Source organism: Pan troglodytes, chromosome 15, assembly GCF_028858775.2.
Source record: "Pan troglodytes isolate AG18354 chromosome 15, NHGRI_mPanTro3-v2.0_pri, whole genome shotgun sequence".
Classification (NCBI taxonomy): Eukaryota; Metazoa; Chordata; class Mammalia; order Primates; family Hominidae; genus Pan; species Pan troglodytes.
This window is the reverse complement of record NC_072413.2, coordinates 67,681,267-67,706,515: the sequence shown is the minus strand read 5'-3', so window position 1 is coordinate 67,706,515 and position 25,249 is coordinate 67,681,267. Positions and strand designations below refer to the sequence as shown.

At 46.1% G+C, this 25,249-nt stretch overlaps 1 protein-coding gene across 5 annotated transcripts in view; it reads right to left on the bottom strand.

Moving 5' to 3' along the window:
- Nucleotides 1-252: 252 nt before the first annotated feature.
- The window catches only part of SUSD6 (sushi domain containing 6), a 103,652-nt gene continuing 78,655 nt past the window's right edge, over nucleotides 253-25,249 (bottom strand). For all 5 annotated transcript variants that reach the window (XM_016926267.4, XM_063793619.1, XM_063793620.1 and 2 more), the window contains 4 exons: nucleotides 11,799-11,996; nucleotides 10,652-10,790; nucleotides 6,301-6,728; nucleotides 253-4,457 (listed from right to left, as the gene is read on the bottom strand). In XM_016926267.4, coding sequence (XP_016781756.2) covers nucleotides 4,432-4,457; nucleotides 6,301-6,728; nucleotides 10,652-10,790; nucleotides 11,799-11,996 — 791 coding nt within the window. In that variant the 3' untranslated portion in view covers nucleotides 253-4,431. The remainder of the gene's footprint in view (nucleotides 4,458-6,300; nucleotides 6,729-10,651; nucleotides 10,791-11,798; nucleotides 11,997-25,249) is intronic.

Genomic DNA, 25,249 nt, shown 5'->3' with positions numbered 1-25,249 from the left:
CCAGCTAATTTTTGTATTTTTAGTAGAGATGGACTTTTGCTATGTTGGCCAGGCTGATCTCAAACTCCTAGTCTCAAGTGATCCAACTGCCTTGGCCTCCCAAAGTGCTCTCCATCCTGGCTCCTCCACCTCTTGCCAGGCACCCCTCCCTACAGAGCTAGTGCCTCATCCTTCCATGACCTCCTGCCCACATATGCTCTTTCAATCTAAGGTTTCTGCAAAAACTTTCAGGAAGGATCACATCTCCCAGAATTGCCTTCATAAGAACTTTTTTTTTAATTATTTAGAAATGCAGTTATATACATAGAACAATTAAAATTAAATTAAACTTTGTACAAATATTAAAATACTATCTTCACACCCACTGCAATGTACAGGATACCAAAAAATATATATATAAAATAAAATAAAGCAAACCCAAACTGATTGAGTGACATCCTGCACAGAGTCAATTATGAATGTGTTGTTTTAAACCATTATATGAGTACCATTCTGCAAAGGATTCCATAGTGGTGCGATAACCTGAAGAAGCCAGGGCAGGGTGCGGGGACTGCCACACAGCCCACGTACATCTCTCCTCCTTGCTTGGCAACTGAGTGCTTTGCCCCTGCATCCCCTTCTACTAGCTCTGCTGCTTGGCAGAGGGGCTCAACCTTGAGGTTTTCATTCACAATTCTACTAGGGTTTCAACTGGAAATTAAGAGCCATTTCCCAGCAAAGCTGGGCCTGCCACCTTTTCCTCTCTAGGGAACCAGCAACTACACCATTCAGACCAAACATATGCCAAGCAAAATATTCTCCAAGTCCCATCTTGGGGCACCAGTAAGGACTGTCCCTATTCCGAGAGCTGACAGACCCAGCAGGCCCAAGAGAAGCTCCCAGCCTCACTCGCTGTCCTTGGCATTAAGCTGTGAAGCCTGCAGGCTGCTTCCCTGCTAGGCCTTTTTTTTTTCTTTGGGGGTGAGGAGTAAGGATGCAGAAATGATTGCAGCATATTTCATTCTCTATGCAAGGATGTTCCTCGGAAATGGAGGCGACATTGTTATGTGGGAAGCAAGTGGTCTGAGGGCTCAGCTGGGACTGGGAGGGAAAGGGCTAAGGGCTATCTATTCCCATGCCACCACCCATGAAGCAGGAAGAGTATACCTTTGTCTGAATTGCCATCTGGCTTCTCCACTGAACTTTAAAGCTGGCGGGAGGAGGGGGAGGGCAAGATGAATGGGAAAGAAAATATTAGCTTAAGATCTGTTTGCAAATGGAGTGCTTGTATTTATAGAAGGTACATTGAAATGCCTTATAAAACCAAACAAACTCATAAAGTGGCCAGGATTCAGTCCATTTCACAGTTCATACCCAGTGAAACGGGAACACAGCACATAAAATACAGAAATGGCAAAAGATAGAGCCTACCTGCTAAACTAAGGCATGGAAGGGACGGATATTTTAAGTGATTTTCACCATATTCTGGCCCTTGAAAGTCATTAGAATGTGACTGCAAGTCACCAGGATATTAAATCTGCACTGAGTCAGCTCAAGTGTGCCAAAAAAAAAAAAAAAAAAAAAAAAAAAAAAACAAAAAAAAAACACCAACAACAAACAAACAAACCCAAAAACTCTTTTAAATGTCCTTTGGTGCTGGCCATTCTCCTGCATCAGCCTCTTGCTGGAATGCCCTAGAGGTGAGCCCGGGAAAGCAGGGCTGTGGCCGGTTTCTTCCACCTGTTTCCACCTGCTCCAGGCTCCTCAGGCAGCCTGTCTTTTAACAGCCTGCCACCTGCTGCTACCCTTGTCTCTCAGCCAGGCCCCACCTCAAGGCAGCTGTGGAGTCCCTAATCTCTCAGTAAGGGACAAAGCCCAGAAGCCCTAGAAATAGCAGCACATGGCTGATGGTTAAGAAATTGCTTTGGAAGAAAGAAATAACTGGAGGAAGAAGCTGTCACAGACTTCAGCAGTGAGGGGAGAATGAGCTCCTGCACTCACAGGCCCAGGAGCCTCTGGGAAGTGGGCCTCATCAAAGCCAGTGACAAGAAGGAGGGGAGGAGACGAGAGGGGAGCCAAGGCTCCCATTGTTCTAATTTCTTCCTTTCTTACCAGGTGGGCAAGCCTGGGCTTGTGCTCCTCAGTGTTGTTAGTGGAGGGCAGGGCGGAAAGAGGCTTCAGGAGAAGGAAGGCTTTTCATTTCACCAGGGATCAAGCTGGTCACCTATGCAGCTGAATAAACCCCAAACAAAAAGTGCAATCTCTTAGGGGGACAAAACCCCAGAGTAACAAGATAGAAAAAGGTAAGATCTTCCATTTTAAAAACCATTCTAGAATAGAATGTGGGTTTTGAAACAGTGAAAAATAAAAGCTGAAGGCTCAGCAGTGAGACTTCAGATTACCACCCCTCCCCCTTTTGTCCCTGCTTTCTGTTTTGGAGGAAGACAAGGGCACTGCTGTGGGTGAGGTAAGGCGACTGGGGCCATTAGGGACAGCCCTCCAGGTGGGCCCATGCTAGTCTCATCTGCCTTCTATTTCTAGCACCTTCTCCAACCAGCTCCCTACCTAACTATGCTTTCCTGGACTCAGCACAGCAGATGAGGGCTCCTGGGGGAGGGGAAGTGTGGGAGTGGCCAACAGGCACAGCAGGCACTGCCCTTACCCTGAGAGGAAGGAAGGAAGACTACAAGTGGCAGCAAGAGGCCAGGGAATGACTGGGTGGTAAAGTGCGTGTGTAAGCGCGGAGGCAGGAGGCAAGAGGGTAAAAGGCTGGGAGAAGACCACTCCCCTCATCTTCTAGGCCACCCACGCCTGGAGCCAACCCTGTTAGGTAAGGTACTGAAAATATACTGGGATTTTTATTTTTACCACCCCCAAGCAGAGAGGCTCAGGGGAGGAGCAGACATGCAGCACAGGGTCCGCTTCGAAGTTTCCCAGCCACAGTGCTTCAGAAAATTTCAGAAAAAAGCAAAACAAACATTCCTTACTGCTGCATCTATCTTCTAAGATGACAGCAGTTGGCAGAGTTCGTCCACCCCAGCCTAGTTAGCATTCAACACATGGCTATGGGAGAGCGCCCCTCATCAGTGGGCTCCTCCCCCAGGGCCCTGTACTCCAGGCTGCTCCACACCCCTCTGCCCACCTCAGGCCATTAAGGTCGGGGTGCACATGGACTGTTTCTCAGCCCTTCCCCCAGGGGGCCAGGGAAGACAAGGAATTGCTTGTCAGCTGTGACATGCGAGGGGTGGCAGGGAAGGGCAGAAGTAGGAAAAGCAGCAGCACAGCAAGGAGCAGGCCACTTCCTGGGCACAGTTACTAAGGCACGTGACCATGGTGAGGAGGATCCTCAGGACCGGGCTGGAGCTGCCTGCAGCCACCCGGGGACTTGGTCTGTGCCTCTCGGCCTCCCCTCCGTCACCACAAACCCAGAAAGGGGCAACCTGCCCAGACTGCCAGTGACCAGATGGGCACTCCATGGCATCTCAGCAAGTCTCCTTCCTGCCCCAGGCCCCTGTGGGCAGCAAGAAAGCCAGAGCTATCTGGGATAAAACCCAGGAGGCAGCATGCAACTTCCCCTTATACTCCAGGGAAACAAAAAAAGACAAGGCCAGGAAGGCCGATGCTGGAAGTAGGAAGTGAGAACTTGCATATTAGGAAGACAATCATTATCAGCCATTTTCCTTCTCTCCCTTGGGATCTTCTGGATGCTTCTTGGAAACTCTCAACTCAACAGGGCCAGGAGCTTGCGCCTTTGGGCCAGATGGCTGGGTCCTGGGCCAGCGTGGACATGATTCTCCAAATCTTCCATCCTCGGCCAAGGAAATGTGCCACCAGGGTCAACCCAGGGCAAGCCCAGGGACTACACTCTCACCCCAATTAGAGCCACTTCTGCCACTCTTGACTCAAGAGCTCTCACACCTGGATCTGTTCCTGCAAAGGGCAGTAGGGGCAACCCTCAAAGGAAACAGGACAGACCCAGGCCCGGCCCCCTGTGTGGCAGGGGGCAGCAGTGCAGCCACTAAGGCTTGTGGACAGCAACAAGCCTGCATGACAGGGAAACTGGACAGGGTGGGGGAAAGGCACAAGTAAACACAGCAGCACTCAGGCCCACAGGAGCTGGTGGGGGCTGCCGCCAAAGAGCTGGCTGGAGGGGACCCAGAGGCTTAGGAAAAGGGAGGGCTTGATCCAGCACATTCAAATATGTCTCTGACAGATGGGAAGGCGGGGCCAGGCAAAGAGCCAGCTCCTCCAGCTGTCCAACAGGCAGATGGCGAGAATCTTCCTTGAGTTTCCAGCAAGGTGGGCCTATAGGGCCCTCAGAGATACACAGATACACAGGTGGCAGCTCAGGTATCCAGGTAAGGTGGCTGGAGAGTACAGGGTGCTCAATCCACAGGGAGAGGGAGGAAGGGCTGAGAGAACCTCGCAGAGAGGAAAGGCTGGCCGCTGCCCTCATGCTTCTTTCAACAGTGGAATATCTGCAGGAAGACCAGAAGAAAAGCACAGTGGTTACCTTGTGTGGATCTCCAGAGCACTCTCGACCCCACTGCAACTTAGGGGCTATCCCACATAGCCCCTAATTTAAAGAAAGTAAATGTCCCACTCATACACTTCTAGGTAGGCAAAAACTCCCTACCTCCTTTTTATGACTTTCTAGCTTATCTTTCCCAGTGCCTATGTGAAAAAACTCAATGTTCAGCCTGGTATTCAAACCATCCTCCTCTCTACCTTAGCTCTGCTGGTCTAGTCACTTCTCTTTCTCTCCTAATTCCACCCTATGAGGCTACAAAGCCCTGTTAAGTCCCACTGCCTCCTAAAGCCATCTGCCAGTCGTGTGACTTTGGATAAATCACTTCCCTTCTTTTGGTTTCAGCTTCTTCATATGCTGTGGGCCTCAAGCTCCCAACTTCCTAGGGTATTATCAGTCTCAAACAGCTCAGGCATGGCCTGCAAGGAACTCACTGACTTATGTGTCTTGTTTTCTGAACCCCTCATTCTGACAGACACTACAATTCCTGGTTCTATTATTTCTTGAGTATAGGCCCCACCATCTTCCCAAATGGCTGATACTCCATGCAGGAAGACAGCACATTTCAGATTTCTCTGTATCACCCCTGAAACCTAATCCAGCATTAGGCACAAGATGGCCTCTCAAAATGCTTGTTAAATACAAAAAAACGAAGCTAGGTAGCATGGAAGAGGAGGAAGAGGAGGGCCCCACCTTGGCTCCTTGGGAGGATAAGGGCTATGATATACACTTACACACATCTCACAATATGTGTGGCTGGCTGACTGTGGGGTTACTGGCTTCCAGATTCAAACCTGGGTCAACTATTTTAATGGCCAACCAAGAAAAATGAAAGCAAGATGTTGATAACCAGGAAGCTCCATAAACATGATCTGCTTTCAATAATTTCCAACTTCTTTGCTTTGAGATATTCTAAACCTTAGACATTTACTATGCCCAAGAGACCCAGGAAGCATAAAGTTTCCTCTAAGGCTCTTTTAGGGAGGCTTTCTGAGTGTACAAGTCTTCACTATAGAAAGGGGCATCTAGGGTTAGTCTCATCCTGAACTACATTGGGATTAAAGACAGCTTTCAAAGTGACAGACTCAAGCCCAAGGTAAACTGGCCTCTGGCAAAGGCAGAAACATCAGGAGGCAGTAATTTCATTCTGTGATTGTTTGCCACAACGGCGCTAGAGCCACCTGGAAGGCAGAATCTGGCTTCAAATCCCAGCTCAGCCATTTACCAGTGGGCCAAGTGACTTACCTTCTGTGAGCCTTAGTTTCCTCAGCTGTAAAATGGGGATGTCAATAAATACCTGTGTCTTAGGATCACTGTGATGTTTAACTGAGATAGTGCAAGAAAACAAACTAGCATAGTACCCGGAACACTCCTGTTTAGAAAGCAGCAGCTGTCTGCTCTGGAGAGGCTCTCATTTTTCTGTAAAATAACCTATGCCTCCTTGTCATTCCTGACCTTTCAGGAACATAACATTTATAACAAGAGGACAGACCCCACCCCCAACTCCAGCAAGCTGTCTATCTTTTGATTTAGCAAGGCTCTGTGACTATGAATGGCCTCAGAGACTCCAAACGATCAGAATTCACAGGCATCAGTGAAAAGTCTCACTACAGAGAGCCCAAAGCCCTACTCAGTACTCTGAGGGTGAAATTCTATTTTGTAGGCAAGTACCCCAGGTACTATACTTTTTTTGCTAAAAATATACCAATTATTTAGAAAGGCTCACAGTCCTTCCTCACTCCCAGCAAGGACCCTAAGCAGCTAATAATTCATGTTCAGCTTGGACCACTCACCATCTGTGTACTCCTCTGACGTGAGGGATAAAAGGCTTTGTATGTCACTGTTCTCTGAATCTGCAGTTTCTTTGTGTGCCAGTTGGCGGTTCCCTGAGCCGGCCACCCAGGAAGAGGTGGTTGCCTGATGCACCATCACAGTCTCTGAGCCCCGAGAGCCCCAGGCTTCACATAGTCCAGACTGGCCTGGGGCCTCATCTTCTCCACCTGCAGAGGAGCAGGCCCCTTGGTCCGGCAGCTGTTGCTCCCTTGGCACGCTCCTCCCACTGGGCCCAGACCCTTCTGACAGCACAATCTGTACTCTGGGGTCAGCGGGTGGCACACAGTGACCAGAACTGCCATATACAGCCTCCTCGTATGATGGTAGTGCAACCTGGACTCCATCCACCATGATGGAGACCTGGTCCCCAGATACCCCCTGGTCACGCCTGGAGTGGAGGAGGAAAAGACAAAGGATGAATTAGAATAAACGCACAGATAAACAAGCATGATAATAATAATAGCAGCAGCCACCATTTTTGAGTACTTACTATGTGCCAGGCAAAGCACTAGGAATTTTAAACACCTTATCATGCTGGATTCTCACCTGAGCCCTTTCAGGTAGGGATTCACCAAGAATGCAAATGAGGCTCAGAGAAGTTAATTAACTTGCCCGCAATCACACAGCTGGTAAAGGATGGAGCTAGGATTTGAATCCGATTCCATCAGCCTCCAAAAACTGTGTTCTTAACCTCTGGGTACACAGGCACCTGGCCCTTTTACCCTGTGGAAAAACTAGGAGCCTAGAGACCCAGAAATAAAGGCATTCATTCAGCACAGCTAAAATAAGGAAGTGAGAGAATGATGGTGGCATATATCTGTGAATATACTAAAAACCACTTCACTGTACACATTAAATAGGTACGCTGTATGGTATGTGGAATATATCTCAATAAAGCTGTTAAAAAACAGGGAAGAGTGGGATACTGGACTAGAAATCACAATAATTTTGTTCTGACTCAGCCATACTGCTTTTTTAAAAAGTTTGTAAACTTTTTGAAAACTTTGAACACAAATACAGAAAACAGAACACAAGAAAAATCTGTGTATAGTTAGCTGATTTACTCCAAAAGTAACAGTGGTATAAAACTCCTATATAGGTCAAGAAAAAGAACACTGCCCAGAACCTAGACCCTTTGCACCTGTCCCAAAATCACTCCCATTGCCTCACCACAAAAAGTAACCACTATCCAGACTTTCATGAAAATCATTTCTTTGCTTTTTATTTGAACAGTTCTACTACCTAAACATGAATCCTTCAACACTGTGGTTTAGTTTTGCATATATATTTTTTTTAATTAAAAAAATTGTTTTTCTTTTGAGAAAGGGTCTTACTCTGTTGCTCAGGCTGCAGTGCAGTGGCGTGATCACAACCTACTGCAGCCTCAACATCCTGGGCTCAGGTGATCCTCCCACTTCAGCCTCCCAAGTAGCTGGGACTAAGGCATGCACCACCACGCCTGGCCAATTTTTTGTAGAGACGGAGTTTCTCCAAGTTGCCCAGGCTGGTCTTGAACTCCTGGGCTCAGGCAATCCTCTCACCTCCTCCTCCCAAAGGATTACAGCGTGAGCCACTGTGCCTGGACAGTTTTGCATATTTTTAATCTTTACTTGAATGGGATAACAAAGTAAATTTGTGAGAGTATATATCTGTTTCTGGCTTCTTTTACTCAACATCATACATGTGAGGCTTATTCATGCAGATATCTTTTTGGGGGATCACTTTTGTTACACACATAAACATGCCTTTTTTTTCCCTGAACCATCTAAAAGTAAGGTGAAGACATTATTTAACATATACTTCCTAAGAGTATCCTTTCTGATACAACTACATTATCGGATCTCAGAAATTTAACATTGGTGTAATACAATAACACAAATTTTCCTAACTATCCAAAAATATATCCACTTCAGCTGCAGTCTTCTTTGTTTTCATCCAGGACCCAATTAAGTAACATGTATTGCATTTAATTGTCCTGTCTCTTTCATCTCATTTAATCTGTTAAACAGTCCACTATAGTTTTTCTTTCATGACATTGGCTTTTTTCTAAGAGTCCAGGCCAGCTGTCTCAAAGAATGTCCCACAATCTGGACTTGTCTAATAGTTTCCTCAGCATTGGATTCAGGCCAATCCTAGGTGACGCTGTGTCCTTTCAGCTCATCAGTTCAAGAAATATAGATGGTCTGCTGCTAGACCATATTATTGTTGCTAGATTGTTGTTAGTAGTTCTCAATTTCCTCACCTGCTCTTGGCAGTAAAATCTGTGCTACATACACTCTGAGAGGAGAGAAGTGGCAGAGGTTTTTGGAAGGAAGGGAAAGTTTGATGGGAGCACTTTAGGAGGCTGAAGTGGGCAGACTGCTTGAGACCAGGATTCAAGACCAGCCTGGCAATGTGGCAAAACCCATATCTATAAAAAATACAAAAAAATTAGCTGGGTATGGTGGCACATGCCTGTGGTCGCAGCTACTAGGGAGGCTGAGGTGGGAGGATCACCTGAGCCCAGGGAAGTCATGGCTGCAGTAGGCTGTGATCACGCCACTGCACTCCAGCCTGGGCAACATGAGTGAGACCCTGTCTCAGAAAAAAAAAAGAAAGCAGTGTGTAAACTGGCATGTGCTTGACTTTTGTTACTCAAAATAGTGTTTGGCTTAAAAAGTAATATACATACACAGCACAAAATTTAAATGGGGTCTACAATGAAAACCAAATCTCTCCTCTACTCAAATCAAGCAAAACTAGCCAGTTACTTTTAACAAACTTACAAGTTAACTATAGGGGGAAAAACTCCCTAATTTAGATGAGATGCAGAACTGATCAGTTTGACTTTAGGTGGAAATAGCTGATCATTTCAAGTAAACAATCCCCTTCAAATCCTCTTCATCCTATTAATTAATAGCCTTTAAAAATAACTGCTAGCCTCTTCCCAAAAACAAAATAAAAGAAAGAAAATCACACATAGTACACAGAGATTAAATCTAGCCTGGTCCTTGTCTGTAAATCCAAATTTGGAACATTTTACTGAATGCAGTTTACTTTGGCCCTTTATGTTTGTGAGTTATAACAGTGACTGATGAAGGACTGTGAAGATATATAAAAAATGTTACTCCTCAAGAGGGAATGAGGAACTGCCAGGAAGGGCCAAGCAACTGCAGAAGCCACAATGGCCTGGAAGAAAAGTCCATGATCGGGAATCCACTCAGGGCCAGCACCATCAGCCCTGCCCTTCATGCTCCTCGCCCCTAGACAACTTGTGGCTAAAGCAGTAGACTGGAAAAGGAAACTGATAAAGGCAGGCAAGAAAATCCACTTCCTTTGTTTCTCCTCAGTGTGGTGCAGTGGTTCTAAATCCTAGCTGCACAGAAAAACTAAGCTTTTTATAAAAAGCGAATGCCAGGGTTCCATTCCAAACCAAATAAATCAGAATGGGAATGGAGGCCCAAGTGTTGATATTTGTTTTTAAACTCCCCCAGGTGCCTCTATATTGCAGCCGGGACTGGGAACCAGGAGTGCAGGATAGTGGCTCACAAACTTAAGTGTTCATCAAAATCACCTGGACAGCTTGTTAAACAATATTACTGGGCCTCACCCCTAGAGCTTCTCATTTGGTTGATCCTAACAAGTTCCATGATCCTGACGCTGCTGGAACCACGCTTTGAGAACCACTGGTGTAGGGGAAATGACATGGCTTTGGAATTGAACAGATTTCCGTGTTTTTTTTGTTTTTTGTTTTTAATGGGACAGAGTCTTACTCTGTCTCCCAGGCTGGAGCGCAGTGGTGTGATCTCGGCTCACTGCAACCTCTGCCTCGTGGGTTCAAGTGATTCTCCTGCCTCAGCCTCCAGAGTAGCTGGGACTACAGGCGCGCGCCACCACACCCGGCTAATTGTTTTGTATTTTTAGTAGAGACAGGGTTTCACCATGTTGGTCAAGCTGTCTCAAACTCCTGACCTCAGGCGATCCGCCCACCTCAGCCTCCCTAAGTGCTGAGATTACAGGCATGAGCCACCGCGCGCAGCCTCAGTTCTGAGCTCTGTTGTTATCTAGAGGTATAACCCTGAGTGAATAACCTCTCTGAGCCTCAATTTCCTCATCTGCAATGGTCCTATGAGGATTAAGATAATGTATGCAAAGCAATAAGCACAATGGTAGACACATCTAGGAGTTTAACACATGGCAGGGCCCTCCCCACTCCCTGGACACACACAGACCCACAGAGATTGGGGCCACCAGCAACCCTCCACCAAAGACTGGCCCCCACAGTAATGCTTGCACCTGCCTGTCTCATGTCAGCTCTGTCACTGGGCTCACCTGCTATGATGGAAAGACTTCAGCTTTGGCTGCAGCAGCACAAACAGCACCACGAGGAGGAGAATGAGCGCCACGGAGCTGGCAGTAGAAGCCACTATAGACAGCGTGGGGACCCCAAGTGATGTGTGGGTGTCTTTGTCTATAAAAACAAGCCATCATCAGAAGGGTTTTGTACCCAAATACACAAAACAGCTGATGGGCCCCACAGCTGATCTTGTCAAATGCCTCCTGAATGGTGCAACACAGACATCCTATGGTCAGGGTCATTTCAGGAATAACAGCTTAGAATGACCTATGTATACACAGTTCTTTTGGAAAAGGACCATTTCCCTATCCTGTTTCTTGAATAAAAAATTCCCCTCACTTCCAATCTTTGAGGTCCATCTGACACATAAACTCACTTAACCCTAGAGATTTTACCTTTATAAACTACTTTGATGCCATCCTCAAAAGCAAGTTTGTAAACATCGACCATTTAACTGGGCATGTCATTCCACCATCTTAAGTTCTACCTATGTTCTTCCCAAGTGGCAGGATTAATTTACAGAAACTGGACTGTAATAAAACCTTGTCTTAAGATCCACAGCTTTAATTGTAACTCTCAGGTTGGTTCCCACCCATTTCTGGGGTGTCATGGGTTAAACATGCTCTGGTCTTGAAGCCTGAGTGGGAAGCACAAAGATGGTTATATGACACACTTTCCTGCAAGCAGGTGGATTTTCCTGTCATACAAGACAGGAGGAAGCAGGAAGGGTGGGAGGTCTTTTGTCCAGCTGGTCTGTAGCTCCATTCAAGGAAAAATGAAATGGAAGAGACATTAGAGAAGGTATTAGCATTGTGCTCACTGTGAGAGCAGAACATGGTCAAGGGTCACCAACACTTGGCCATGCAAACAAGAGATATTGAACATCAAACGGGCTTTACAGAGCAGGGCAGATGGCTCAATGAAATGCAATAGGACATGCACCAGCAACCTCAAGTATCTTCCACAAAGACATGAAGACCCAAGGAAGGGAGGCTGCAGAGCATCAACTGGGGCTGGGCTGCACCACAGCAAAGAGTGCTCTGGAGGAAGCATGCTTTGCATCCTGTGAGTTAACAGAAAGCAGAACCCCAGCAGCATCCCTTTTTCATCTGCCAGACTGACCCTCGTTGAGATGGCAGCTAATCTCCATGGCTGGTTTCCACTCGCCATTCTTACACGTCAGGTATTTGTAATCGCCCTTCAACATGTAGCCTTCAGCACACAGGTATTCGATGACACTGCCTGCTGTCAGGGGGTCTCTGCAGGGCCGGGGGTGGCAGATGTAGCCACCATTCTCTGGCTCCGGTGGTAGGGGGCACACTGCAAAGACAGGGAGAGAGCAGCGGTACAGTGGTGAGGTATCCAGTAGGAGTCTGCTCTCAGTGACGCAGCTCTGAAGGCCTCTACAGGAAACACAGGAGGAGCAAAGAACCCTTTCCTTGGAGGAGTTGTTAACCAAACCCTGGAAACTCAGGTTGCCACTGACAGAGGGGAAGTACACTGGCAACAGGGGAAGTGGCTGCTTGCAACATTTCCCCCTCCCTCCCCACCATGCCTTAAGAGAATTCCATCCATAAATGAACGGCAGACTCTAAATCTTGAACCTATAGAGATCTAGACATAATAGTTTTAATAAAGCCTGTATTATGTAATAAAGCCTGTAACACACACAATAAATCACAGTGAAAGGAGGTAAAATGTTGGCCTTGTTTCCACTATCAATGTCAGAAAAGACTCCATTGTATAATAAAAACGTGCACTCTTGGCCTGAGAGGGGATTTCTGATAGATTCCCTGGGAGGCTTCCCAAACCCCCTGTGCATCTTCCATTCTCTGACTATAGTAGTCAATGGCACCACCTGTCTCTATCCCATAATAAATTCCACATTTTCCACTGATATACAGGACTGCCTAGTTTCAAAAGCACCTTCACCTCCCGCCTTATTTGTCCTGACAACTCTGTGAGACAGCTATCGTTACTCTCCTTTGAAGAAGAAGACACTGAGGGCCCCAAAAGTTAAGTGACTTTTAGCCAAGCTTACAGCAAGGTAAATGGCAGGCTTGGGGTCACAGTCAAATCTTCTGATTCTAAACCTCTGTTCTTTCCACCAGCAGACATTGCTTCTACCCCATGAGCTGCATGGCCTTTAAGGGGTATGGGTGTCAAGGTTACCTCCCCTTTGCCCTCTTGAAACTGGTCAGTTAGGGAGATGGCTGGCAGTGCCTAGGTATGGTGGGAACCCTGATAAGTTGCAGTAATGGTAAGTCAGAGGATCTGGAAGGTCTGAGTGGACCTGAGGAGGAAAAGGACAACCTCTGATTCCACTCTGGACTGACACTGCAAAACTGAAGCCCCCAGGTAGTGGACTGCCGGGTATTACCAGCCAAAACAGTAAAAGTGGGGGCACTACAGAATCACTGTTTGGAATGTTGGGCTGAGGTAGAATGGCCAGGCAACCATGAATGCAATAAAGACCAAAAGTTTTCCAAAGGAAATTCAATTTTGCTGACAAATAACCTGCCCCCATCCTGAATATCACAAGGACATCTGTATGAGAATAAGAACGGTCGTTTTCTTTTTCTCGTTTCCTCTGACAGGCCTGGAGTGACTGAGAGTCACACCACAGTGCCTGACTGTCCAAGATAAGGCAGTTTCTCATCCACGAGAGGGGCAGACCACACCACCCTGCAGCTGTGCCCTCACAGCCTCTCTCACCCATGCCTCTTCTTTCCAATCTACAAATGGCTGTTAAGCAAGCTGACTGCCAGCCAGGTTGGGGAGTGGACACCAAATGGAAAAGAGATGATTGGCTCCCTACCCTCAATTTGCTTATCACTTGAGATGGGGAGAAAAGACACTTTTTCTTTTCTTTTTTAGGTGATGCCACTAAAAAAAAGATGCCATTTTTAAAAAGCTATTAACAAAACAAAGCTGGGTAGGTGCCACAGGGATCCAGAGAAGTCTGGCAGCTTCTCTGAAACTAGGAGATGAACTCCAGTAAGCTCCCCCCAAGTCCCCTCTAAGGACCCAACTTGTCCCTATTCTCCTCCACCACCAGAGTCTTGAACAGGAGGAAGAAAAACGCAAACACTCCTTCTGGTGCTCTTTAACTTTGGCCAAGTAGTTCAGAGCGCTGGCCAGCTAGATTTCCAAAGAAACCTCCGCAAACTGCTTTAGCCTTTACACTTTCCCTCTTTTGTTCAGGGCAGCAGGCCTGCCACAGATCTCCCTGACTTACTCCCTGGCTCTCCTTGGACTGTGTCTAATTGGTTCATTTCCGTGGCATAATTAATGCTGAGCACCCCATGGCAGCTCCTGAAAGCAGGCAGGACCCACACACAAGTCCAATGTGCTGGGAAGGACAGTCTCAGGGGAAGAGCTGCTGATTCCAAAGCCACTCCTGCTTTGCTGGGTATCTCTTTCCATAAAACCCGCATCTCCACAGAATCTTTGAGTGGGATCCTGGAGGTCACCTAGCACTCATAATAAGTCAAAAAAAAAAAAAAAAAAAAAAGTGAGGACTGCAAAGAAGTGACTTGCAATTCAGTTTAATTTCAATTCAACTAATGCTTACTGATTCTGAGTAGGGGGTCACTGTGCTATGCTCTGAAAAAGGACAAAAATATAAGCACCTCAGGTCCTTCTTGCCAAATAGGGATATGACCATTAATTAAGTGCACACATATATTTAAAAAATCATTCTCTTTATGGCTTCTGGTTTAAGGACTCTTTCTCTACTCTGAGGTTATAAACATACTCTCCAGTATTTTCTTGTAATGCTTTAGGGATTAGGTTTTTGTTATTTAAAATACTTTTACAAAACAAAACAAAAAAAACAGACTCATGGGAAATATACAAGGTATTAAATTCAAAAAGGGTGCACAGTGTCCCCTGTCACTGGGTTCCTCTTTCCAAAGTCACTGCACCAGTTTCTACCATATTCTTCCAAAGATACTCTATATACAAATTTATTCTAACACATGTCAAATAATGTGATTTGTGCCACAAGAGAGGAAGTTCAAAGCAGGAATAGGGGAGCCTAGGAAAGGATCTCCGAGGAAGTAGCACTTCAGATGGGGCTTCACTTCATCAGGAAGGGAGGTGATAGTTTGAAGTAAATGCACTGAAGTGGGAAAATGTAGGTTAACTTCTGAGAACAGCAAGCAGCCCAGTTTGGCTGGGTTGAATAATTTTTTTAAAGTCCAAAAAAATAACATGAAGAGTGATGAAACCATCTTGTAGAGGACCTTCCTTACAAAAGGAGATATTTATAATTATAGTCAAAGAAAAGGGGGAGCCGCTGAAGGTTCTTGAGGAGGGTAGCATTATAAGAAAAGCAAATTTATAATTTGATATAAGATGGACTAGAGGTAGGAGAGACCCCTTAGATTATGTCAACATTATAGCAATCCTAGTATTGATACAGGAGCTAGAAAGAAATTATTTAGGCAGATAGTGACGGCAAAAGAGTCCTCAGCAAGGTTTCCCTTTTAAGGAAAAGCAGCCTCAAAATCATTTCTTTTCTAACAAAGAGCAGCCTGAAAAATCGAGCTGCAAAGATAAGCAAGCTGGAAGCTTGCACAGGTGAATGCCAGCAGCTGTGCCAATAGAAAAGGGCCACCTGGAAGCCAGGTGTGTTCAGAGTGGAGGCTCCATGTTCCCTTTTCTTTGTCACCACGTGTACAGTAAGGACCAGGCAACATGGTGCCGGCCAGGTAGAGAACCCATCTGCATAATAAAAGATTAGGGTGGGACGGCCAGCTATTTCACAACTATGCAAATGGCACACGTGGTCCAACCAATCTTTCGTCCCCTATGTAAATGGTCTCCTCAAGCTCATCTATAAAACCTTCTTCATTTAACTGCAGAAGTGCAACCCATTTTCTCTGGGACCCCTCTCTGTGCAGAGAGCTCTTCTCTTTCGCCTATTAAACTTCCACTCTTAACCTCACTCTTGTGTGTCTGCATCCTAATTTTCCATGGCTGTGGGACAATGAACCTCAGATATTACCCCAGACAACAACACCGCCTCAGTATGGCAAAATAAACTCAGTACAAAAATTATTTTATGCCCATCTATGAAGGTCATAGAAAAGAAAAAAGCTGAAGTATGTCATAAGATGCTCCAGGTTCAAAGAAGAAATAAGGATGCCTAAGAAGAAAGGGTCCAAAAAAAAAAAAAAAGGCAAGTCATTTTAAGACACTAAGAACATGTGAAAAGGCTGGGTACAGTGGCTCACACCTACAATCCCAGCGCTTTGGGAGGTCAAGGTGGGCGGATCACTTGAGGTCAGGAGTTCGGGACCAGCCTGGTCAACATGGTGAATCCCCATCTCTACTACAAATACAAAAATTAGCCAGGTGTGGTGATGCACACCTCTAGACCCAGCTACTCAGCAGGCTGAGGCACAAGAATTGCTTGAACCCATGAGGCAGAGGTTGCAGTGAGCTGAGATTGCACCACTGCACTCCAGCCTGGGCGACAAAGTGAGACTCTGTTTAAAAAAAGAAAATAAAAGAAAAAGAACACATGAAAAAATACGATCCTCTTGACCAAGAGCAGAGTCCTGGCCAACAGCAGGTGTTGAAGAGGACCCTCTCAGTGATGCCTGGGAAGAACACTAAAAAAAGGCAAAACCCACATGGCAAAGAAATTGTTCAGTGGCTTCCAGAAGCCACAGTCTAGGCAAGAAACTGTCTTGATCTGTGCACCAGGATCATTCTCTGACAATTCCACGTTCGCAGAAGGAAGCTCCGTACTTAACTCTGGGAAGACAATGAACTCACCTGATTTGGCAGTGCCACATAATTTTAAAAAGAAAAGGAGAAAGCCAGACAATTTTACAGGGGGAAAAAAAAATCAATGAATTATCTTTAGCTTCCTCTCTGCTTTCCATTCTGTCCCACAGCCACATAGGCTTTCAGTGAGCACAGGGAGTGCACACAGTAGGCATTCAGTCAAAGTCCACCCTGGTAACAATGCAGATGAGACGCAAAATGATCTAGCTGATACTTCCACCACCTCCATCGCCTCAGCCTGACACCCTCAGCAGAAACTAACTGCTGAGGACCCTCACCAGCCTTTCTAAAGGTTCCCTGGTTTTGTTGGTTTTGCAGGCCAACCTTTCAGAAGGAGGCAAATTAAAACAAAACAAACTTTTACAACATTCCAAAACAAGCAAAGCAAAATAAGCTCCAGGAAAGGCCCCAGGGGTCAAAGCATTCAATTTAACAAACAGAACAAAATGGGGTCAAAGCATTCAATTTAACAAACAGAACAAATACTTGAGCTCCTTCAAAACAAGGTGTGGAAAGCAGGGAATATAAAGATCAGTGTGACATGCATGCAGCCTCAAAGGGATTAGGGTTGAGTAGGAGAAGGTTACATTTAAATTATCTATAGTGCATTTTTTGTTTGTTTGTTTGTGATGAGTCTCACCCTGTCCCCTGTCACCCAGGCTGGAGTGCAGTGGCAATCTCAGCTCACTGCAATGCCTGCCTCATGGGTTCAAGCGATTCTCCTGCCTCAGCCTCCTGAGTAGCTGGGACTACAGGCGTGCGCCACCACACCCGGCTAACTTTTGTATTTTTAGTAGAGACAGGGTTTCACCATGTTGACCAGGCTGGTCTCGAACTCCTGACCTCAAGTGATCTGCCCGCCTCGGCCTCCCAAAGTGTTGGGATTACAGGCGTGAGCCAGCGCATCCAGCCCCTTTACTTTCCTAATCAACTTGCTTTCACTTTACTCTATGGACTTCCCTAAATTATTTCTTGTGTGAGATCCAAGAATCCTCTGTTGGGGTCTGGATCTGGACCTCTTTCCGGTAACAGAACCATGCCCCCACTACAAGCCTACAACCTAGAGAAGACAGACATGGTCACAGCCAACTCTACCCTAAACCAATGAAGTAAGTGTTAAATGTGACACAAGCTGCTCAAATATGAGCTTTTCTAATAGCCTGGGGTGTCCTTCTGGCTAGGTGATCATTCATCGGCACCCAGGGAGGGTAACAGCCTGAGGCAAAGAAGAAAAAGAGTAGAAACTAAGGAGAGGAGGAAGGAATGGATGGAAATCACAAACCTAGCACAAAGCTGTCCAACAGAAATATAACATGGCCACAGATGTAATTTAAAATGTTCTAGTAGCCAATTAGGAAGATAAATGGAAACAGGTGAAATTAATCTTAATATTTTATTTAACCCAACATATGAAAAAATATGTTGACTGATTACATCTCAACATGGAGTCAACATAAAAATTCACTAATGAGATACTTTATATTCTTTTTCTCATAGTAGTCTGTACACTTATATAAGAGGCATCTGAATGACAGCGACTCCATCTTGAATAGGGGCTGAGTAAAATGAGGTTGAGACCTACTGGGCTGCATTCCCAGGAGGTTAGGCATGGCATTCTAAATCATAGGATGAGATAGGAGGTCACAAGATACACGTCACAAAAGACCACACCAATAAAACAGGTTGGGCAGAGAAGTTGACCAAAACCCACCAAAACCAAGATGGTGATGAAAGTGACCTCCGGTGTCCTCACTGCTCATTATATGCTAATTATAATGCAGTAGCATGCTAAAAGACACTCCCCCACCATAGCCATGACAGTTCACAAATGCCACGGCTACATAGGAAGTCACCCTATATGGTCTGAAAAGGGGAGGAACCCTCAGTTCCAGGAATTCCCACCCCTTTCCTGGAAATCTAATGAATAATCCACCCCTTGTTTAGCATATAATCAAGAAATAACTATAAATACACTCAGTCGAGTAGCCCATGCCACACTGCTCTGTCTATACTGTCTATACAGCAGCCATTCTTTTATTCCTTTACTCTCTTCATAAACTTGCTTTCACTTTACTCTGTGGACTCGCCCTGAATTCTTTCTTGTGGAAGATCCAAGGACCCTCTCCTGGGGTCTGAATCTGGACCCCTTTCCGGTTACACTTATAGCACATCTCAACTCAGACTAAACACATTTCAAGTTCTCGGTCACCACATGCAGCTACCTAGTAGTGGCTATTGTAGTGGACAGCACAGTCTTAGTGAAGGAGTCCTTGGCCAGCAGTCAGGACAGGTCTGGGGATCTGAAAACAGTGGAAAAGGTTCAGAACCACACCACAGGGCATGAAATGTGAGGCTGAAGATGTGGAAAGAAAGAGGCATTTAGCACTAAGGGTCTCTTAAAGTTATTTAGAAAAGCACTATTTATGTGCTTGCTCTCAAAACCCTTTCTTATATATAAAGGTTATATTTCTACTTCTAGCCTTCAATGGTTTGTAGAAGCAAAGAGATCCAGAGAAAAAGCAAGGTCAATACAGAGAACAAAGGTGTTTAAATGTATAGTTTTGTTTGTTTTGGAATAAGGAAAACAGTAATTATTGCAAACAGATAGTTTATTACCTGTGCCAAGTACTCTTCTGGGTTCTCGCTCTACATGAAGCAGGTACTATATTTTCTCCACTTTACAGATAAGGACAATAAGGCTTAACTGAGTTGAGTGATCTGCCTCAAGCCACACATTTGTAATTGGCAGGGCTGGATTCACCAGGAACTCTGGCTTCTAAGCTGCAAGCCTGACCACTCAGTTAAGCCGGGGCCTGCTGAGGGGGGCAGGGCATCAGGAAACCTGCCAGGTTCTGTTTTGTGGCTCATTTCCCCATTTGATGTGCCCAGCCTATGGCTTTGGAGACATCCAGCTACTTTGTACAGCATATAAAAGAAAGAGTTATACCCAGTATGAACAGCCTTTTTCAAAGGGGAGGTGATTCCCCTAAAGAAAGCCTCCCAGGCAAGTTGGAATTAGAGCATTCCAGACAAATACAAAGAAGAAAAAACAAATGATGACATCTGATATGGTCAAAAGGTTTCTTCTGAAGCCTCCTAATAACAACAGCTTGTGTTCACTGACTACAGGCCAGGCACTATCTGAGCACTTTACATGTGTAACTCATTTAAGTTTCACAAAAAACCCTCTAGAAACATAACAATGCATTACACAGATGAGCCAGGGGTTGAGATACTTGCTCAATTTCACCCAGCAGGTGGGTGGCACAGTTAGGATTTGAACCCCAGAAGGCTGTATTCCCATTCCACAGCACTGGGCAGTATCAGAGGGTCTCGGAGTCAGGCTTCTCTCACACCCATAATCTGTCAAGGGAGCCACAGACGGCAGAGTCCAGTGACAAGGACAAACTGGGTACTGTCCAGTGACAAGGACTCTGGGCCTCAGTTTCAATACATGAAGGCAATGAACCAGATCACCTCTGAGATCTCTTCCGACATTTGCAAATTTGTCTAAAGTTGGCGGGCCTCACTACCTCTCCAAGGTTCCTTCGCAAAAGTCCTGCAACCATTGTGGTTTTGGATACAGCACAAGGTGTGAGGGGCTAGAGATCATCCTGTCCATGCAGAAATTCCTGCACTGGGACAGATTCCTGCTGTGGACTTGTGGTGAGAGCCGGAAAACAGGCAGGAGTCCCACTACTTAAGAGATACCTGGGGCTGCTCTGGTCCATGGCTCTGCCCAGCCTTCTGGCTTCCCGATCCCGCCAAATAGTCAAGTCTAAAACAGGCTGCAGTGAGAGGGAAGTGAGATGGTTTCTCATGCCATTTGCAACCTTCCTCTCCTATGAGACAAATCTTCCTAGCAGTCAGACAGGAAGCCTATTGTCCAGCCAGGATCCCTTTTCTCATGAGAACTTCCCACTCACTGGGGGAGAGCCAGCCTGCAGTAGCTCAAGCCTTTTTCAGGGTGTGGCACCAGAGCTGGGGTGGGAGAACACAGGGAGAAACCACCCATGGCTCAGGATACCTCCTGTGGCTCTTCTCGGGCCCCCACCACTGCCTTCCTAAGAGAGGCTCAACCTAAGCCCTCCTCGGAAGATCAGCAACTGACAGGTGGGACAGGCCTCGGACCTGTCCATCTTGTTTTAGGCCTGGGCCCCTCACTTCCTCCCCCTCATAGGAGAGGGAAAATGCCAGCCGGAGGCCTCAGAGCCAACAAGCACTTTCTTTTACTGCACCCTGCCTCAAACATAAAAACTCCTGTCACCTGGAGTTTTCATGTTTGAGGCACAGCGTTCAATAAAAGAAAGTGCTTTTAGTGGCACCTAAGCCTCTAAAGTCCTTAGTCATTCAGTAAAAAGTACTGTTTCTCTCCCAGCCTAGAAACCCTGAACTGAAAGCACATGCAGTCAGCTGGAACCCCACCCATCTCCAAGGTTCCAAGGCCACCTTCCCAGGCATGGCCAGAGAGAAACAATGAGCAGCACAGGGTGGAGCTTACCAGCTTGGGCTGAGACTTACACGGCCTGGGGTTGCACACTGCTCCAACAGTTACCCACTGGGTAGTCCTGGGGAGATCTTCCTATTCCTCAGTTTCCTCATTTTTAACATGGGGATTCAAAAGGTTAATCACCACTATGCAGGTAAAGTACCTGGTAATGGGTCTGTCACATACTAAGTGTTCAATAACAGCAGCTTTATTATTCCTCCTCTGTGTTCCCATTACATCATCTTCACTCCTATTTGTAACCTATCACCATGTTGTAGTCTCTGCAGGTTTTCTCACAGGTTGGTCCTTCCTCCACTTCCCCAATAACCACCAACCCACACATCTAAGCCATAGGGCAGAGACTTGTTCTGCTCATTTTTGTATCCCTAGTACCTGACAAATAATCCAGCAGATAGTAGATGCTTAGTAGAAAACCAACGTGACTTGCAAAATTTTGTCCTTATTTCAAAACACTGTCTTGTTTTCAACTGCAATGAGCCACAATGATTTTTGATTTGAGATGAGTCAATAACAGACAACGGCAAAGAGCATCCCTCTCCAGGGTACAATTTGTATTCTCCAAATTGGTACCTAACTGTGAAAATACACTGCCTACCTAACAGGACCAGAGCCACATGGAGTAAGAGCATAGTCTTGGGGGTCAGACAGATGAATCTGGGTTTGACCCAGGGGCCTGCTCTGCAGCCCTGTCAACTGTCATAACTCCTCTGAGCCTTAGTCCTTAGCAGCCAATATCCAGCTCCATAGGTTTTTTTAGAAGACTAACAAAACTGCATACTTGAAAGGGTCTTGTATCATGCCTGGCACATTACTAGGCACTGATAAACTTTCATGTAGCAAACTAAACCCTTATCTCTGATTTTTGGAATGGGCAAAGGCTTTGGTAAAAAGAAAAAGGATTATTTCAGAAATTTCTGGATATTTGGAGAGGGGGCAGGCAGAAAATAGAGCAGGATAAGCACTTTGGGGGGTGTTGTTTGCTCTCTCCTTGTTCCAGTTCAGTAATAAGCCGGCTCCTTTTTCACTTCCCGTTTTCGACAATACAGCCCAGGCTGCTCTTGGCTGACAAATGGACTCCATATGGCCTGTTACCCTTTCACCTCCTCTTGTTCTTGCAGCTCAGGGACCCAGGGAAACAGGCTGCCAGCTGGGGCTGGGAACCCCTCCCCCTCCCACTGTTACCACTGCTATAAGGAGGGGCAGGCCAGAGGACCATTCTCCTTTATCCTGCTGCTCCAGGTACAGGGCTAGCCCACTCAGTGCCCAAAGCCACTACCACTGCTATAGGTCAGTACAGTGACCTATAGAGCAGAGCCCACAGCTGTCTCCTACCTCCACCTCCAGATGGTGGGATGACAGTGGAGGTAGGGAGCCAGGCTATTCCACGTGTATTAGCAAGTGTTACTGTTTCCCTTGACAGTGGCAGTTAAAGGCTTAAGAAAAAGCAGAGAATGCTTATTTTTCCCTCATCAGCCATTGTCACTTCTTGTTCTCATCTCCTTCACCATATTACCTACCTGAGCTAAAATATGTGTTTGCTCTCCCCTCTCAGAATTCCTCATCTCCCAGAGGAGATGACGGGTCCTCTCAGGAAAGGCCCAGATGGCTGTTTACGGCAGCTCAGAAGGAAAGCTGATGAGCAGGTGATAACTGACTTAGGAGTCTGGCTTAGAGTTTAAAACAGGGTTGGACTCTTGGGTACAAAGGACAAAATCGTGGTTTCATTTCCAATCCTACCAGCTAATGGTAACTCCTAATGCCAAGTACAGTCCCAGGCATACACAGCAGGGCCTCAAGAAACACACAGTCAAATTTAAAACAAATTTAATGATCTCTGTTGCCAAAAGGATACAAGTAAGGAAGAGAATTAACATTTATCACCAGGCACTGCCCTGGTACTTTAAAAGTGTTATCCTATTAAATTCTTCCACCCTAGGAAGAAGGTGGTATAAAACTTGATTTGTTCAGAAAAAACTGAGGCTCTGAAAAATTTAGTAATGGACTGAGGTCACCTGGATTCTAAGTACTAGAGTCTGCATTCAAATTCTGGCTGGCCCTTCTACAAGGAAGCTTCTTGATTTTTTCTGATGCCACCAGAAAAAAATTTACCCCAAGACCTACAAAGTATAACATAGGGGTGGGATACATATGGACAAAAGCTGCTATAATTCCTGTTTGGAGAAGAATATGGCCTGGTGAGTTTAATTGTGCCCAGAGGACTCAGTTCACATCTCAGGTGGGGCCACATTTTTCCAGAGAAGTGGAGGGAAAAGGCAGGACAGTTTCCTTCACTAATTTCTGTGTACTACACACAATGGAGCTATTTAAGGATCACAGACAGCAAAGTTGCAAGTGGGAGAAGATACGCAGGCATTTTCAGCTGAGAACACATGACTTCTTTTTTTTTTTTTTTGAGACGGAGTCTCACTCTGTCACCCAAGCTGGAGTACAGTGGCATGATCTCAGCTCACTGCAACCTCCGCCTCCCGGGTTCAAGCAATTCTCCTGCCTCAGCCTCCTGAGTAGCTGGGACTACAGGTGTGTGCCACCACACCGGGCTAATTTTTGTATTTTCGGTAGAGACAGGTTTCACCATGTTGGCTAGGCTGGTCTTGAACACCTGACCTCAGGTAATCCACCCGCCTCAGCCTCCCAAAGTACTGGGATTACACGCGTGAGCCACCATGCCTGGCTGAGAACACAAGACTTCTAAGACGGATATGTGAAAGGTAGGTTGTCACTAAATGCAGAATGGGGATGTGACCTGGAATTAGAGGGCTACCTTTCTGCCACTGCCCAGAACACACAGGGCCACTGGGTTATCACTGCCAAAGCCTGAAATAAACAGCCTCTGCCACATACTCCCAAACAGGGGGTCAGGCAGCGTGCTGATTCTCTTAGGCACTCAACAGGCCACTGCTACTCACAAAGGCCTAGACAACCGCAAAGAAAGAAAGGAAACACCAGTAAACTCTAGTTATGGATGGTAACAGAAATCCACTGAGGCAATGGCCCCAAATCAGCAAAACACCGTAGGTCTTTGAGAAACACCAGCAGTTGAGGGGTGGAGGTCTGAATGGGTTTTTTGTCGTTGTTGTTTTGAGATAGAGTTTTGCTCTGTTGCCCAGGCTGGTGTGTAGTGGCACGATCTTGTCTTGGCTCACTGCAACCTCTGCCTTCTCCCAGGTTCAAGCAATTCTCATGCCTCAGCCTCTTGTATAGCTGGGATTACAGGTGCACACCACCAAGTCCGGCTAATTTTTTGTATTTTTAGTAAGGACAGGGTTTCGCCATGTTGCCTGGGCTGGTCTTGAACTCCTGACCTCAGGTGATGCACCTGCTTCAACCTCCCAAAGTGCTAGGTAGGATTACAGGTGTGAGCCACTGCACCCAGCCCTGAATGGTCTTTTCTGAAGAAAGAGATGTGACTGGGTCTAAGGCATACCATGAAGTGAGCCCTGTACATTCTGGGGGGGTGGGGTCCCACCATGAGACAGGGACTACAAATACAAAAGAGACAATAAAAGGTGTGTGGTTTTTTGGTGCGGGGGGAGAAGGCTGGACGAAGCCACAAGTCTCATCTCTATTGCCTCTGAACCAACAAGCCTAAGGAACTCTGTACTCGCTGTGCACAGGCAGGTGGAGCGGAAGTTACCAAGTCCATTGACCTGGATATTCTTCCTCCTTCATCTTGTGCGGGATGAGATTCTCTGTTTTGAACAATCTTAAATCACAAAATTTTAAACCACCTTCTCTCAAATGACCACCACGGGAAAAGCAGTTTGCCATGCCTTCTTGGTTTCCTTTGCACTTCTCCAGAGGGGAACTTTCACCAACTGATTCTGGACAGTGAGGAGTCAAATCCCCCTAGGAGTTCTCTTCTTCACTACTTTGAACTTTTGCATCTTGCTCAGCATACAGTGCTCCTGGAAGATCCCTCTGCTCCTCTTACAAGCTTTCTCTGTGAATCCTTCCCACATGCTTTTCTCTGAGGAAGTCACATTTAAGCCTCTTTAAGGATCTTTAAAAACAACAGGAATGCATTCAAGCCTGCTGCAAAGTCCAAAGAAGGATGGATGCCTGGCCCTGAAGGTCTAGGACTGGCCTTTGATGTTAGCCTGTGTACATACTGGTCTGGCTCTAGTAAAACAAAACAACCTCAAAATAGTGAAACTTGGGCCTAAGCTAGCTAACAGTCAGGAGTAGAGTCTCAACCATGCTTATTTATCAGGGTGAGGACCATGCCCCTGTCACCTGTCATGGC